Source organism: Saimiri boliviensis, chromosome 4 (assembly GCF_048565385.1).
Source record: "Saimiri boliviensis isolate mSaiBol1 chromosome 4, mSaiBol1.pri, whole genome shotgun sequence".
Taxonomy (NCBI): domain Eukaryota; kingdom Metazoa; phylum Chordata; class Mammalia; order Primates; family Cebidae; genus Saimiri; species Saimiri boliviensis.
The window spans coordinates 165,518,729-165,535,947 of NC_133452.1; the positions used below are offsets into that span (position 1 = coordinate 165,518,729).

The 17,219-nt window shown below is 36.9% G+C and overlaps 2 protein-coding genes across 2 annotated transcripts in view; one reads left to right on the forward strand and one right to left on the reverse strand.

Annotated features, from left to right (window-relative positions):
- LOC101038647 (olfactory receptor 2B2) overlaps nucleotides 1-17,219 on the reverse strand; it is a 147,495-nt gene that overhangs the window by 32,949 nt on the left and 97,327 nt on the right. The window lies entirely within an intron of this gene.
- LOC101043539 (putative olfactory receptor 2W6) lies at nucleotides 3,151-4,266 on the forward strand. The gene has a single exon (XM_003944741.3). It carries the CDS (start codon nucleotides 3,215-3,217, stop codon nucleotides 4,151-4,153), a length of 939 nt encoding a protein of 312 aa, XP_003944790.1. The 5' UTR covers nucleotides 3,151-3,214; the 3' UTR covers nucleotides 4,154-4,266.

Consider the following 17,219-nt stretch of genomic DNA (forward strand, 5'->3'; position numbering starts at 1 on the left):
ACACAGACGTGGCATTTCTGAGGTCACAGTCATATTTGGTAAGTTAATGATCCTGTGCAGCAAGAAATGTGATCACGGCCTCTAAACTACCTGAGGATCTGGTTTCCCTAGAACCTTAGGCTATGGCCAAAATCATGGACAATTACATGGATTATGCCAATACCTCACAGTCTGACTGTCTATTTACTTTATTTACATAGATTTGGTCAAATTATAAAGACTGCAGTTTAATATCATTAATGTTGGGAGGAAGCTAGAGAGAAATTTTTGAGCTCATTCGTGGAGTTCTTACCAAAAAAATTAATTTAGAAAGTAGAACCTACTGAACTGGAAAATCTTAAGAATAAAATTATGAACTGTGGTTCAGCACCGCATGAGAGTATGTTGAATAATGAGCTCTCAATAACCATGAGTGGTAAGTATTGATACTGGGACTTTGAACCCCAACATGGAGAGTCAATGAAAGAAACATAAAATGTTCTTCTGGGTTTGTTATGACTTTGAATTTACCTCATTTTCCATTTGGTACAGAATGAGCAGCCTGTCTAGCTATGAAGTGTGTCCACATGTTTCTTAATCCTGGATTAACTTCATAATCCATTCCTCCAAACTATCTAAGCAGTAAATCCCCATTCTGGTTCTTTATAAGCTAATTAGCTAATAGTTGGTATTGGAGTATTATTTGGTTCAGTTTTTTAAAAATATTGTGAAATTAAAATTACCTGGTCATGGATACAGAAGTTACTCAAGAAGACAAGTTTGTCTTGTTTTCCAAAACAATAGCAACACATTTAAATGCCAGAATCTATCAACTGCATCACTAATTAAATAGTTAATATGTACGGCTCTTGTGAGAAAACGTTCATGTCACTGTGTTTAGAAGCCATTCTATTGAATTCAAATATGAATAGACATACACATATCATTTAAAATAATATTCCGGGCACACAAAGAAATTATGCATTAGTTATTTAAAGTCCATAAACACAGGAATGCAGTCCTCACAAAGGAAAGGCTTGATAAGGAAGAGTAATGACTGAAATGATGTGACCATATAAGGAGAAAGGCAGTGAACACATGGCTTAACTGCTTTGAATTAGAACGAAAAACCGGTGAGGATAATCCTAGTTTAATAATCCCCGGCTGATTTGAGAAAGAAGAAAAAATATATAAAACAACTTGGGTTTATGACATTCTACTTTATGGTCCACAAACATTCATACACATACATACAAGTCATAGGGAAAATGCGGCTCATGACAACTACGGAGTGAGACAGTCGCTGCCAATCACAGTTCTGCAAAGACTGTGGTGACTCAAATGAAGTGTCAAAGTTTTAATGTACAAAATCTTAAAGCTGTTGCTGCGAACACATGCCATAACATGATTAAATTATGGCAAAGCATTCTTATAACAGTGGGTTTGAACCCTATTTTGAGCCTCTATATAACCGAAAGATACAGAAGATTCACTTTTAAGTCACAATGCTATTACTTTTTACTAACCGCTTAGTTTGAAAAATATTCAAAAACATTAGTAAGCGGGACTCTGCCTTTAGCTAATTAACATTATATAATACATTCACTTAAGACCTAAAATCACCATCAAATAATTAAAAATGTAAAGAACAAAATGTTTTTGTTCTATGAGATCATAGGAATCAGCTAAATAAAATATTCAAAGTGGATTCTTTGTGAGAATAAAATACTGAATATTAGTTCCATTGGGATTGAGTTTGGGGAATCGCCTTGTTTCTGTCTTTTCCATCTGTATGCAAAAGCATTCCCAACATCAGAAAAGTCCCTCAATTCCAGGGTTTAAATACACTTTGGTGATGTGAAACATACTTTTATCACAGAGGCTTTGGATAGGCTGAGGATACTGAGGTGAAGATGTAAGCTTTTCATTGCTGTCTTGTCTGACACATGTATGTCAGAATGATGCCCACTAAATAAAATGAAAGGATCAGAGAGGTAGATGTGAATAATAATGAAGCAATCTCCTTCCTATAGTTTTGCTTGATCACTTGCACCCTGTTGAGTTTAGGTATGACTCTAGCTTTTCCAGTATTGATGAGACAATACTTAGAATGAGATTTCACCTAATAGCAAGCCTGGCTCTCTGATCCAGAGATACAAACCACTATTGCTTTTTCTTTTTCTTTTTTTTTTTTTTTTTTTTTTAACAATCAAGTAGATAGAGTGTTTTTTGTTTTTTGGTTTTTTTGAGACTGTGTCTGGCTCTGTCGCACAGGCTGGAGTGCAATGGTGCAATCTCAGCTCACTGCAACCTCCGCCTCCTGGGTTCAAGCAATAATAAGAATTGCTCAGCCTCCCAAGTAGCTGGGATTCCAAGCGCCCACAAGCACACTCAGCTAATTTTTTTGTATTTTTGGTAGAGATAGGGTTTCACCATGTGGGCCAGGCTGGTTTTTAACTCCTGACCTCAAGTGATCCGCTCACTTTGGCCTCCCAAAGTGCTAGGATTACAGGCGTGAACTACCACACCCAGCCCAAATGACCACGCCCAGCCCAAACCACTTTGTCTATCCAGGGTTCAGGTATGGCTAGAAAAATTTGCTACTTCTCCATTTTTAAAAATTGGAAATTCTGAGTGTTAATTCCTCAGCTTTTAACAGTAATTTTTTACATCCTGCCTAACTGGAAAAAAAGTGATGCAATCCCAGTACCTTGGGAGGCCGAGGCGGGCAGATCATGAGTCAGGAGTTTGAGACCAGCCTGATCAATATGGTAAAACGCTGTCTCTACTAAAAATACAAAAATTAGCTGGGCATGGTGGCACATGCCTGTAGTCCCAGCTACTCAGAAGGCTGAGACAGAAGAATCACTTGAACCCGGGAGGCAGAGGTTCGCTGCAGTGAGCTGAGATCACGCCACTGCACTCCAGCCTGGGTGACAGAGCAAGACTCTGTCTCAAAAAAAAAAAAAAAAAGAAAAAAAAAAAAAGTCATGTAAAATGTTGGTAAATCACCATAGCCAGGAGCAAAAAAACCCAAAAACCCTCCCAAATACTATGCTCCTCAGACCAGACAATGATTTAATCTGTACCTATTAAGATTTTGGGTTCAGCATCCCACATATCCAAGGAAGTTTCCATGCTACTATTTTACCAGTCATTCAGTTTTGAAGGACTAGATCTGTGCTACTCACTGGCACTCATCTTTCTCTCGACAGGTAATATGTAGCCACAGGTGATGGAAAAGGGTAATACGAGTTCTTTCAAAGGCTTCATCCTGGTGGGCTTCTCTGACCGTCCCCACCTGGAGCTGATCCTCTTTGTGGTTGTCCTCATCTTTTATCTGCTGACTCTTCTTGGCAACATGACCATCATCTTGCTTTCAGCTCTGGATTCCCGGCTGCACACACCAATGTATTTCTTTTTAGCAAACCTCTCATTCCTGGACATGTGTTTCACCACAAGCTCCATCCCTCAGATGCTCTACAACCTTTGGGGCCCAGATAAGACCATCAGCTATGTGGGTTGTGCCATCCAGCTGTACTTCGTCCTGGCCCTGGGAGGGGTAGAGTGTGTCCTCCTGGCGGTCATGGCATACGACCGCTACGCTGCAGTCTGCAAACCCCTGCACTACACTGTCATCATGCACTCACGTCTCTGTGGACAGCTGGCTTCAGGGGCATGGTTGAGTGGCTTTGGTAATTCTCTCATAATGGCACCCCAGACATTGATGCTACCCCGCTGTGGGCACAGACGGGTGGACCACTTTCTCTGTGAGATGCCAGCACTAATTGGCATGGCATGTGTAGACACCATGACACTTGAGGCACTGGCTTTTGCCCTGGCAGTCGTTATCATCCTGGCACCACTCATCCTCACGCTCATTTCTTATGGTTACATTGCAGGAACAGTGCTTAGGAGCCAGTCAGCTGCTGGGCGACAGAAGGCCTTCAGCACTTGCAGCTCCCATCTAATCGTTGTCTCTCTCTTCTATGGTGCAATCATATACATGTACCTCCAGCCAGCGAATACTTATTCCCAGGACCAGGGCAAGTTTCTTACCCTTTTCTACACAATTGTCACTCCCAGTGTTAACCCCCTGATCTATACACTTAGAAATAAAGATGTCAAAGAGGCCATGAAGAAGGTGCTAGGGACAGGGAGTGCAGAAATATAGGAAGGGGTGATTAAATTTTAGGACTGTCTTTTGACCCATCTTTTATATATGTTGTTAGACCTAGCAAATAAAGGAATGTTTTGGCATTGCAGACTGAAGAGACATTTAATGAGATGGGGAATTCAATGGTTTAGCTAGGTCAAGAAAGTATGGGCTGAGAGCAGTGGCTCACGCCTGTAATCCCAGCACTTTGGGAGGTGGCAGTATCACTGCTTGAGTCCAGGAGTTTGAGACCCACGTGAGCAACATAGTGAGACCTCCATCTCTACGAAGAATTTAAAAAGTTAGCCAGGCATGGTGGTACATGCCTATAGTCCCAGCTACTCAGGAGGCCGAGGTAGGAGGACTGCTTGAACCTGGGAATTTGAGGCTACAGTGAGCCACGTTTATGCCACTGCACTCAGGCTGGGTAACAGAGTAAGACTCTGTCAGAAAGAAAGAAAGAAAGAGAGAAAGAGAGAGAGAGAGAGACAAGAAAGAAGGAAGGAAGGAAGGAGGGAGGGAGGGAGGGAAGGAAGGAAGGAAGGAAGGAAGGAAGGAAAGAAGGGTAAAAAAGTATAATATTCCTCCTGAGTTGACAATCACTTGTATTCCTTTCAAGTCCTTCTAAATCAAGCATTTATCACCAGAAGGCTCCAAAATATTGGCCATGAATGTAGACACCAGGTATTTTTGTTCCTATACTAGTTTTTATTACAGTGATTTAGTAGGTCCTCAACAATATATGAAAAGAAGAATCTTAGAAGGACTTAGTAGGCCCTTAACAATATGTGAAAAGAAAGATCTTTGAAGCAGTGCTGAAGAAACACTTACTTTTTTTCTGAAAAATTCAAGTGTGCTTTTATAGTGCCAAATGCTTGAATGAGAGCCAAAATAAATTGTTTAATTATCCAGCTTTAGTACCTCCAACACCATTATCAACTGTGGATTCTGTACATTTTGAATCATTTATATAATTGAGTTTAATGACATTTATTTTAGATTTTTTGCAGTAGAGAATCAAGAAGAAAAGGAGATAAAGCAAGACCATGAGGTGTTTGCTTTATATAGAGGGAAGAATTTTTTGTTACTACTCGATCCTTGTTATTATTGCTTGTTAATGATAAAATAGAGTAAGGAGACTTCTTAATTAAAATGTTTGAAGATTATTTTCCCACTTTTCCCATATGTTATCAGGATAACCTTGAAGAGAAGCAGAGAGAAATAAGATTAATTCTGGGGGACTGTTAGAATTTTATGACTAGGTATTCCCCAAATGTTGATTTATTCACATTTACATTAATGATAGCAGTGCCTCAACAGTCATCAGGGAAATTGATTTGAGTGGTTTGTGTCAAATGAATGGATGTCTACCCTAAAGGCAAGTAAGTTTCTTCAGATCTGGCATATCATTTGAATCAATCTCATCTCAAAACGTGGGAAAACGTCTATTATGTTAACATTTCCTCAAATGAATAAGGATTCTAAAATTTGGGAGTATTTCTAGCAGCATCATTAGGAACTGGATAAAAAAATGGTTTTAGCAATTTCTCATTTAAGCTCCCTCAGTGATTTTAAGAAAGGTCAGGTGAATCTTAGAAGCCTTAGAAAATATACCACATAGCTAATGTATTTTCTTTCCTTAAAGAATATAATTGTCAGATACGAGGTGTATACTTACCTCTTTTTGAGCCCTAACTCTTGTGTTTTATCCAGGTGGATTATATTATATTTTATTTAGATTAGTTAGGGTTTATGAGAATGAGTTTCTGGTTTAGTTTTGATTGTGCAAGATATTCTGTTATTTCCATAAGAAGGCATAAAAATTAGAATATATTTGATTCTTCCTATTTTGTTACACTGAGTAAAATATGATGTTTGGCCATGATGATGTTTATTAAAGGGATCAATTCAGCCAACGGAATTTGGAGACCCATGGCTTAGCATTTTCCATCTCTTCTACTAGAAAACAACTTGTAATACATGTCTTACTAGCATGTATATACTATACATTTCTAAATAAATATTCTTTTGGAATCATTCTCTTAAGAACAATGATAATATTAATATTTTATAATCTCCATACTGTTTAAACATGCATTACTTTAGAATTAATAGGTAGGACAGAAGATTAAGAAACAGAGGATAAATCTCTATAAATACATTGATTTTGGAAGCACCCTGTAGAATTTCTGACTAATATTCTTCAAAACTTTATTTTTCCCCCCACCAGCTTTATGTTAATCACATTCTACTCTGAAAAACTTAGAACCACTATTATAGGTTTTCGGGAATAATGAGTGTCAGATCTCAAGGGAAAATGTTATGATGTCCTTAGTGACATTAACAAGGCCCGGCATCACCTTTTACTTAGTTTGTAGGATAGTTTATAAAGTTGACATAGTTTACTTAGGCATAAAGTGAAATAAATCAAATATATTCTAACAGTTCTGCCGTCTCATGGTAATCACAAAGTACTGCCCATAATTTTAAAAAAATAGCAGAAACATTTCATTTTTATCCTCTACAAATTCTTCCTTTTGCTAATCTATGACTCATTCTTACAGACTGGTCTTTTACAGAGACAGAGCAGAGGGAGGTTTAGACACAAGAACATCAGGATTCTACTCACTGTGCACAACTGCATATCTCTTAGCCATGGTGCTTAAACTACAAGAGAAATAAATATTACATATATGCCTCTGTGTGTGCTTTTGTACTCACTGTGATTTTAAATTGTGACCTACGAGAGGACAACTCAATAAGTGCCTGTTAATCAGATTATCACATCACTTTCCATCTTGTCTTGATGGGTAGTACAACAGCCATGAAGCCAACTTTCACCTATTTTACATTTTGTATATTTTCAAGGTTTTCTTCCTCACTTATCCATTCAGCAAATTTATAACTAGCACCTACTATGCACCAGGCATTTTTCTAGGTACTGGAACAAAATACGCAAAAATACAGAACCACAAAATCATCATAGCATTGAACTTGCATTCTAACGGAGAAGAAAGAAAATTGACAAATACAAGAAACGTGGTAGCAACACCTTTATAAGTGTTAAGAAGGTAGGTATAACAGAGAAGGGTGGGAGGAACTATGAAGGGCTGCAATTTCAAATGGAGGATGTCAGGGAAGACCTTAGAAAGTAGGTTCAAGCAAAGATCTGATGGAGATAAGCAAAGAAAGCCCATCTGTGGGAGAGTGATCCCAACAGAAGGAGTAACGAGCACAATATTATTTATCTCAGGAAAATGAGGAGGAACCAGAGAAAGGGAATGAGTGAGCAAGTGGAAGACCAAGAGCAGGTGTATCCTGAAAGAGCAGAAGGTGTTTCCAGAAGGAAGGAGGGATCGACTGTCTAATATGTGACCAGTAGTTCAAGGGAGGTTAGAAGTTTCATGTTGTTCATGGGAATCACAAATATGCAATTCCCAGGAGAAAGCTTTGCAAAGCCTCCTACACGTGATGTGTGCTTTCACAAGCTCCTCCTAATTAATTCCACTCCTCTCATCATAATATTCCCCCAACCAATAATAAGCAGTCCGGACTGGCATCAGGAGAAGTCAATATCTCAAGTTTGTCCTCAGGGTTTTTCACTAGTTACCGGTGGTCCCCAGACCCTTTGGTGTGGTGCTGCGTGCAGCTCCAGCCTATCAACACTCAAGAGAGTTCTCACCTGGAGCCAGACATACAGAGTCTCAGCAAAATCAAGCTGCTCCAAGCGACTCGGACTTCCCCCAGATCTTATATGCATATGTCAAAGATAAAGTTAGCTTTGAGGTTGTACAGATCCACAGAGAGAAAGGTCAAGTGTTTAAAAACATGGACTTCCTGGCATAATTGGAATTCCATCTCTACTTTGGATTTAGCCTCACCATACCTCAGTTTCTTCACTTAAAAATGTGAATAATACTGCCATTCTCTAAGGGTTATTTTGATGTTTAAACAAGTTAATACCTGAAAGCATTTAGAATGGTTCCTGGCATGTCGTAAGCACGGTGTACGTGTTTGTAGTATTGTCACAATATATAAAATATGGTAGAGGTAACGACTGTCAGAACAGTATTAGCCTGAAACAAGCTGATAATAAGTTCAGATGGAAAAAAAATGAAAGAAAAGTAAAAACCATGAAGGAGCACGGGCCCTTCCAAACGATATTATAAAGCTCTATAGCTAAAATAAAGTAGTATTAGTGCATGACTAGACCAGTGAAATAGAATAAAAAGTCCAGAATTAGATCCAAATATATATGGTAATTCAGTTTATGACAAAGATGTCATCTGAAATAACTAGGTACAAATGGAATTATTGTTATCAGTGCAGGACCATCTTGATCATCATTAAAAAACATAAGATCCTTTCCTTGACACCCATTACAAGCATAAACCCCAAATGGATTGGGGACCTAAATAAAATTGAAAACATAAAAGTATCGAAAGGAAATGGATGAATTCCTCTTGATGACTGACAAATTTGTCTCCACACTTTTTAAAAAAAATTATGGCAAAAATATAGTAAACAAAGTCAAAGTGCAACTGACAAGAATAGGAGAAAATACTCATAACACATAGCACAGACAAAGGGCTAATATCTCCAATATGTAAAGAACCACTGAAGGAGGAAGAGCCAAAGATCAAATAGAAAAATGGAGAAATGACACGATCAACAAACCAGACAAAACCGTCCCTATTTGAGGCAAGGGTGACTTGCATGACACCGTTTTGATCAGTTATTTTATATGGGTTGCCTCTGGAAGAAGGAATGAACTTGGGAAGGTCGGTTTTCTTTATCTAAAGCAATCCCTAAAAAATTGACAGCTGGGAAATATGTCTTACATTCTTTCATTTATTTATTTATTTATTTATTTGAGATGGAGTCTAGCTCTGTCACCAGGCTGGAGTGTAGTGGCATGATCTTAGCTCACTGCAACCTCCACCTCCCAAGTTCAAGCGTTTCTCCTGCCTCAGCCTCCCGAGTACCTGGGATTACAGGTGTGTGCCACCACACCCAGCTAAGTTGTGTATTTTTACTAGAGACGGGGTTTCACCATGTTGGCTGCTGCAGAATTTCTTTTACAGAAAACACAAATGGCTCACTTGCTTTATTGAGTTTGATTCTAATTTTCAGCAAATTTACAAGATAGAGACATATGAAACATGATGCTCTCCCTTATTACTTTTCCTTTCCACACTGCATTCATTATTTATATACATGAAATAACTTATTTCCACTTAATAATTTTTGTTAAACATTCAGTGCAAAGAATAATATAAACATATTCCAAATAAATACAGGCATCAGAATGAGATAAATATTGCTAAGAATTTCTTCAGCTCTCTCACTGAAACATTCACACATTCCTATGTTTTCACAAACTAGAATACTATTTCTAAGGCCACTAAGAACTGTAAGGTTCTCAATCTCACACTTTTCCAAATTTTCCTGTACATGTGCATCTAGCTTCCATTCTTCAATCTTTACTTTTTGGGGGCCTAGCTGGACCCTGCACTGAGCCATACATATACCCAACATACAGGGATAAGATACCTAGATTACACTTATGAAAATGCCTAAATTCTTCCAGAATCATGTCCACTCTAATTTTGGGGGCCATAATTAAAATTGGTCGAGTCATAATATCAGTTCTTGGAAATCTATCTAATTCAAGAATGCTCCACATTTTATCTGAGCTTCAACATACTAAACATAATGATGCTGCTGATCTTCCCAATCATAAAAGGGAAAATGTAAACTAAGAATGAGGTTTAGGTATTCTGCTTTAATTTCCACTGCAAATCAGTCCCTGCCTGAGAGCATGTTATGTTCTCAGGTAGCATTAAATCAAGCACAAATACCCATGCACATTTGTGGCGGTGGTCCAGACCCTTTCTTGTTTTGCTCTGATATACTGTTTTTCAAATTCTATATTCATCTCGCAGTGACTTTTGATTGATTATCTCTAAGCCTCTGACCACGGACCTTTAAATTTTTACTTAGTCTCTCAGATATTTAATACTTGTGTTTCCCAATGTACTATTAAAGGTTTGTCTTTCCCAATGCCCAGTTCCCCCTTACATACAAGGTTCTTCCTGAGAGCTAAGCCTGAGTGATCCAACCTCCAAGGATAGTCACTAAAATACTACTGTAGCCAAGCCTATTTCATTCTGATATAAGGAAAGGTAATTGATTAGATGGTCAGAAATTAATACAAGAAATTATAATTACATTGTTTCAAGAGATCTTTCTCTACTAATTAGGGTAAGCGGGGAATGTTGAGTTTGGCAAGAATCATACTTAAGATTAGTCAAAGAGGAGAAATTAAACTTAAATGAACCAAAATGTAGATTCATAGCATATCTAGGTTTCCTAACAAATTATGTTAATCTAGGAAAATTTGTTTAACCTATCTAAGCCTCCATTTCCATATTAAAAAAATAAAGTGTAGCAATTTTATAGGAGATTGTAAAGATAGTAAACATTGATATTATTATTATTATTAAGCTACAGATTCTTCCCTGTTTCCAGTCTCTTGATAACTGAGCATTATTATTTCTTAATTTTTCACTTTAAGGACTACTGAAAATTTTCAGTTTATTTATCTTGGTTAATTCTGCAAACTAAAGATTTGTCTTTATTTTCTTGTTTGTTCAGCCATCTGTTTTTTTCAAAATACTATTCCCTTTATTTAAATTATCTATTATAAGCATTTATGGGAAAAAAGAAAATAAAACATTAGAAACATTCTCCCCTGACTAATCCTGCCCTCATGCTCACTCTTACTTTCAGAGACAAACACTGATATTAGTTTGGGAAGGTTTTAAACAGTATACATTATTTTTTGTGGATTACGTCTTAATCTTTTTCCCTGGGTTACCTGATGCCCCTTTCTTCTCCCTTCACAGCTATCAGCCTCTGCCCTCTTCAGATTGCCCACAGGAAGGAGCTAATAAATGTTCTTCTTTATTCTTGTTCACTCTCATGTAATTCCATGTAGGCATGCAATACATACAGTTATATTGAGAGCATTTTAGTTATTGTTTATATAATTAAGATCAAGTTATTTATTCTTTCTCTTACTCAGCAACATCACAGGCATATACTTCTGGATTAGGTTAATATAATGCAATATAATGTAATATAATGCAAATGTACAGGAAAATTTGGAAAGGTGTGAGATTGAGAACCTTACAGTTCTTAGTGGCCTTAGAAATAGTATTCTAGTTTGTGAAAACATAGGAATGTGTGAATGTTTTAGTGAGAGAGCTGAAGAAATCCTTAGCAATATTTATCTCATTCTGATGCCTGTGTTTGTTTGGAATACATTTATATTATTCTTTGCACTGAATGTTTAGCAATTAGTCAATTTCCTATTGAGAAACTAACTTCTTTCTCTACTCTGGCCACCACAAAAATTACTATAATAAAAATTATTGTTTCTATGATTTATGTACCAGTAAATTTTATTCCATAGGATATATTTTCATGAATGGCATTGCTATGTTAATGAATAGAATATTATTTTCAAGATTAACTGCTCTATTTATTTCTGAAATGTCAGTGACACTTTGAAATTTCTACCCATAATTTGAGAGTGGCCTTTTCCCTTCAGCAACATTAAAAATAGGAGTTACTGCTAGTGACATTGTTTTTTCAATCTGTTAAGTGACTTACCATTAATACTTTAATATAGTTGTCCGAATATTTGGGAATTTAAAATCTTGTATAGATTTGCTATTTTGAGTTCACAGTATATATATACACACATATATATAAATATATATATGGTCATATTATTTAGCATTTATTTCAATTATGATATTTGTATTTTTCTCAGGCTTTATAAAAACTCTGTATTATATAGATACCAACATTTTTTATAACCACAAATATATTTTCTCATATCTACTTATCCTTGAAAGCTGATAAAACTACATATTAGCATGTACAAAATCAAATCCTGGATAGAAAAAAAACTATATAAAAATATAAATCATTTTTTTAATCTTGGAAAAAAAATCTAGGAAATAACTCTGAACTGAAGAAGAGTTTTAACTAAGCCTAGAAATTCAAAATCTGTGAAAGAAAAGATATGTATTTAGATATATAATGAAGAAAACTACTTTATGCAAATCAAGGTAAAACTATTTCTACATCAAATTAATTGGAAGCTTATTTTATTGCATAGATATTGATCTCAGGATTTCAGAGTAAATGGACAGTTTTCTTTTCTGTGGCTTCACAGAACTTGCTTAGCAAAAAGGAAATGAACACTCAGTTCAATGGCACAAAATCCAGACTTTATTTGATAAGGTATTTTAGTCCCTACTCTGATTCCTTTTTGTCTCGGAAACAATGGAGGAGACAATTCCCAGAGAAAGGGCATTAGGGAGAAATCTAAAGTAAAATGAAGTGTCATATCGCAGAGGTCTCCTTCGTCTCTCTTCCTATCAGATACCATGGTCAATTACGGTAAACCACAGGAGGATTGTTACCTTCCCCTGTAAGTCAGAGCACAGCCAACATTCATAAGTGAAGTTTCCTATCCCTCTCATTTATTTTGTAAACCTGGTGAGGAGAATTCTGGAAAGACCAATAAATGCCTTCATACTGGGTAATATAATATCAGATAAAGATGTCTGATCATCTGTAATGCTTTATACCTATTCTCATATTTTCTAAACTAAACCCCAATGGAGAGCTCATAATTTACCACTTACAGAGTGAAACAAGAGAAAAGTGAACAAACTTCGCCATATCAGTTTTATAATTAATGGCTTGTGAAGAGGTTGTTGAATCTACATTCTTCCATTTCATCCTATATGAATTCAAAGCTTCTTGGACACACAAATCATACTTTCACTAATGCTTAATCTAGAGGTAGGTAGAATACATTTCTGAAATTTATTATATAAAACCTGCTAAAATTTGGGTGTTCTGAGCACTTATGGACTGTTTACCATTATCTCACTGAGAAAAATTTGACTCAACCTCAGCTTCTTAATTCCATTTATTTGTTTCATACTGCCATTTGCAATGTTTTATTATCTCTACTGGAAATTAAAACTTTAGAGCACAGCAGTCTTGGATTTGAACCTTCTGTCTGCTATGTGCTCGCTTGTGAAAGGAATCTCTCTGAACCTCTAAATTCAGATTTCTATCTGAAAAATTAACCCTTTTATGAGACAAAAAAAATTGACAAACTTTTCTGTCTCATCTAAGCCAAATTGCAATGTTGTACATAAAAAAAATTACTCTAGTATTTATGCTTACACTCCAGCAGGAACATGGGTTCACTGTAGTATTTGTAAAGCTTTTTATACATTCTCAGAGGTGTGACAATTACAGAAAACTTAGAAGCAAACAATTGTTATGTCAAATGGAAAACAGAAAACTCTTGTGTTAAAATGTAGTAAACTGCTTCCCAACAACATTGAGTAAATTGCAGAGTTGTTAAGTGACTTAGTAGCAGCATCTAAACCACAGCTCTTGTCATATTTCTTATCTCAATGCTCGTTCCATAGTAAACAGCTTAAAATGAAATTTTCAAGACTTTGTTGAACCTCATCATTGTGAATCCTGTCAGCCATGTGCTGAAAAACTTCAGTATGTACACAGATAGATCAGATGATGGATGCAGTGCCGACTAATATACAAGCAAATAGATGGTGATTGTATTTATTCAGATAATACAACTGAAATAGCCTGAGTTATGCATAGATGAAAGTTCTAAAAATCCACATAACCCTTTTCAACCATTGCTTTTTACAATACTCGCTTTGTTTGTTTTGTTTATTTGAGACAGGGTCTCTGCAGCCCACACTGGAGTGAGGGGATGCGATCACGTCTCACAGCAGCCTCAACTTCCTGGGCTAAAACAATCCTCCCACATGAGCCTCCTGAGTAGTTGAAACTACAGGTGCATGCCACCACACCCAGCTAATTTTGTATTTTTAGTAGAGACAGGGTTTTGCCATGTTCCCCGGGCTGGTCCTAAACTCCTGGACTCAAGCAATCTGCCAGCCTCGGCTTCCCAAAATACTGGGATTACAGGCAGGAGAGACTGCACCTGGCCTGATACTCATTTTTTCTTACCTGCAGTTGTAACATAGTTGCTATGCTGCTGGACCCCTTTTGTCCATTATTGTCACATTATTAAAATATGTTTCTATGTTGATCAAAGGAAAGCTTGTTACTGAAAATGAGAATGATATCCTCTGAAGACGCTGTAAACAGAATTCTTTTCAGGACCAGAGGAATAGATTGTGCGGCCTTTGGAAGCCTCAGCCACGACTGGGCACCATCAGCATAGGTGTAGTCAGGTAAATAATTGGTTAGCCCATCTGCAAGGTTTTCAGAGATACAAGTTCCCTACTCGTTTCCATTGTTAGCAAGTTCTTCCTATCCAATGATAGTGATAAGAATAACAATTCAAGTTATTTGAATCTTCCATGTGTAAAATAATATTTCAACTTTTTTTTTTTTTTTTTTTTTTTGAGATGGAGTCTTACTCCATTGCCCAGGCTAGAGTGCAGTGGCATGATCTCGGCTCACTGCAACCTCTACCTCCCGGGTTCAAGTGATTCTCAGGCCTCAGCCTCCCGGGTAGCTGGGATTACAGGCATGTGCCACCACAACAGGCTAATTTTTGTATTTTTAGTAGAGATGGGGTTTCACCATGTTGGCCAGGCTGGTCTTGAACTCCTGACCTCAGATGATCCACTTGCCTCGGCCAGCCAAAGTGCTGGGATTACAGGCATGAGCCACCACACCCAGTCAATTTTTCAACTTTTTGACAGAAGTTTTCTTTTTAAGAGTGGACATGTATTGAGGTTACTGGATGTTTGAAAGATGGGGAAATTTTGCCCCGAAAGTGAGCAAAGCAGAGTATCACAATGAGTTGCACTGCAGTCTCCCCAGCACTTCCGTTCTGCACTGCCCTCTGGCCCTCTGTTGCCATCCCCCGGCCTTCTCCAATGCTTGTATTTTATTTTCCCTTCTTTGTGCCTTCACTGCTGTGGATCATGGACATTACGTATAACGGAAGTGCATTTAATACATTTGTAATTGCTAAACCTCAGTGAGAAAGAGCAAGAAATTAATTGCATTCCTCCCTTCTATAATTTTCATTAGTCAGGGCTTCTTGGAGAGTTTGTTTTTGGCAGAATTCTAGCAGAGAAATACCAGATACAGGGCTGGTCAGGGAAGGCCACTGGCCCCAGTTAGGAGAAAGCATGTGCAGTGCCCTCAGTGATGAGGTATCTCTTGACAATAATTTGAAAATTATTTCAATCTCCAATATTACAGCTAGAGAGACCTTATAACTTATCACCCAAACATAAACCCTTATAACTTATCACACAAACATGAACCCTTATAACTTATCACCCAAGCATGAACCCTTCTGAAAATTGAGGGGTTCTATTAGTAATTGTGTCAGAACAGCAGGAGTAAACTCGCAGTCCTGGGCAAACTGAGACATGCAGTCACACTAATTATACAGAGAGGGTATTTTCCAATACTTGTTAACTTAATTGTGAACTTGTGAAATGTCTTTCTATGGATTTCACTTCTTCTGCTTTTCAGAATTCCTATAATGAATGGCAACTCTCTGGTTTTTTGTCAGTAAGATGCCTAATGCCCAATGCCCCTGCCTTCCAGTCTTTAGAAAATGCCCACGTAGATTAATGTAGATTCTGTTTTTAAAATCTGTTAAGAGGTAAAAGCCTAAATTCATGTAGGAATTTTTACAGTATTGAAGTCTAAAGCAGTGCTTGTCTTTATAGTAAAACATAGAGTATGAATGTGTTCTCACTTAAAGTTGTTATGTAATACATAATTTTTATTATTAATAAAAAGCATTATAGTATTTGTTAAAAATTAGAAAGATCAATTATAAAGTTAAATATTAAAATCTGATTTTGTCTCTCTTTCAATTTCCATTCTCGAGAAGTAACAACTTTTACCACTTTTGTGTAATTTCAGGTAATTTTATACATATATGAATACTGACCAATATCTTACATTCCCTTACATAAACATGAAAGCATGCTAAATACATGTTCAGAAACTTGGTTTTTTCCTTGAGGATTGAGTAATTTTGTACATTTATATCTATATCCGAATTTATATCTGTACCACATACCTAATTTTACTGCAGCTGCATAGCACTAGGACTTGAGAGACTATAAATGCATCCCCTCCCATTCCATACTGAAAACTGTAGAATAAGTGAGAAAAATTAAAACACACATTTAATAATAATTTAAAATTTATGATCCTATCCTTAAATTTACATTTTTACACTAACAAAATAATAATAAAATAATAGAAGTTGGCATTAGTAAGATAGATGACTGGAAATTTTCAACTGGTAGCTTTGACTTATATTAGTACCTGGTAAATTTAGGGCTCTGAACAGCCTCTGCCCTGAAAGTCGCAGAGTTCCTGTACCATATGATACTTTCATCCACATTGCTGTGTGGCATTATGCCAGTCAGTTTACATTAAAGATGACATTTATACTTCACATCAGATAGTTACTATTACCTCTGTTGTCAAAGTTGCTGGTATTGGAGCTTTGGAGGGAATAAGATAAATTTTAACTCACAGGGCCATTTTTTATTGGCAACCCTAGGACATTTAGAGTTCTGAAAATCATATATAATTTTCCTCTGAGCATCAGAGGATGACTACAGTTCCTTTTGTCTACGCCTTGTACCACTATCCCAGGAAGGCATTATTATACTTATTTTATGGATGAGGAGCTTGAAGCTCACAGAGAATGAGAAATATTCCCAGGAGGATATAACTAATGACTTATGTGGACCCAGACTTGTCTGCCTCCAAATTCCATGCTACTAATGTCTTTTCATTCCAATTTGATAAGGTCCTAAAAAGCAAAAGATGTTTCTTTGAAATGTGTCTAATAGCTTGCTAGAGCTTATACACAGAATTTTTGAGGTGGTCTAAATAATTTTAATTGTTTCACATCGTATTTTCTCACTCATAAGTGGGAACTAAGCTATGAGGATGCAAAGGCATACGAATGATACAGTGGGCTTTGGGGGCTTGGGGGAAA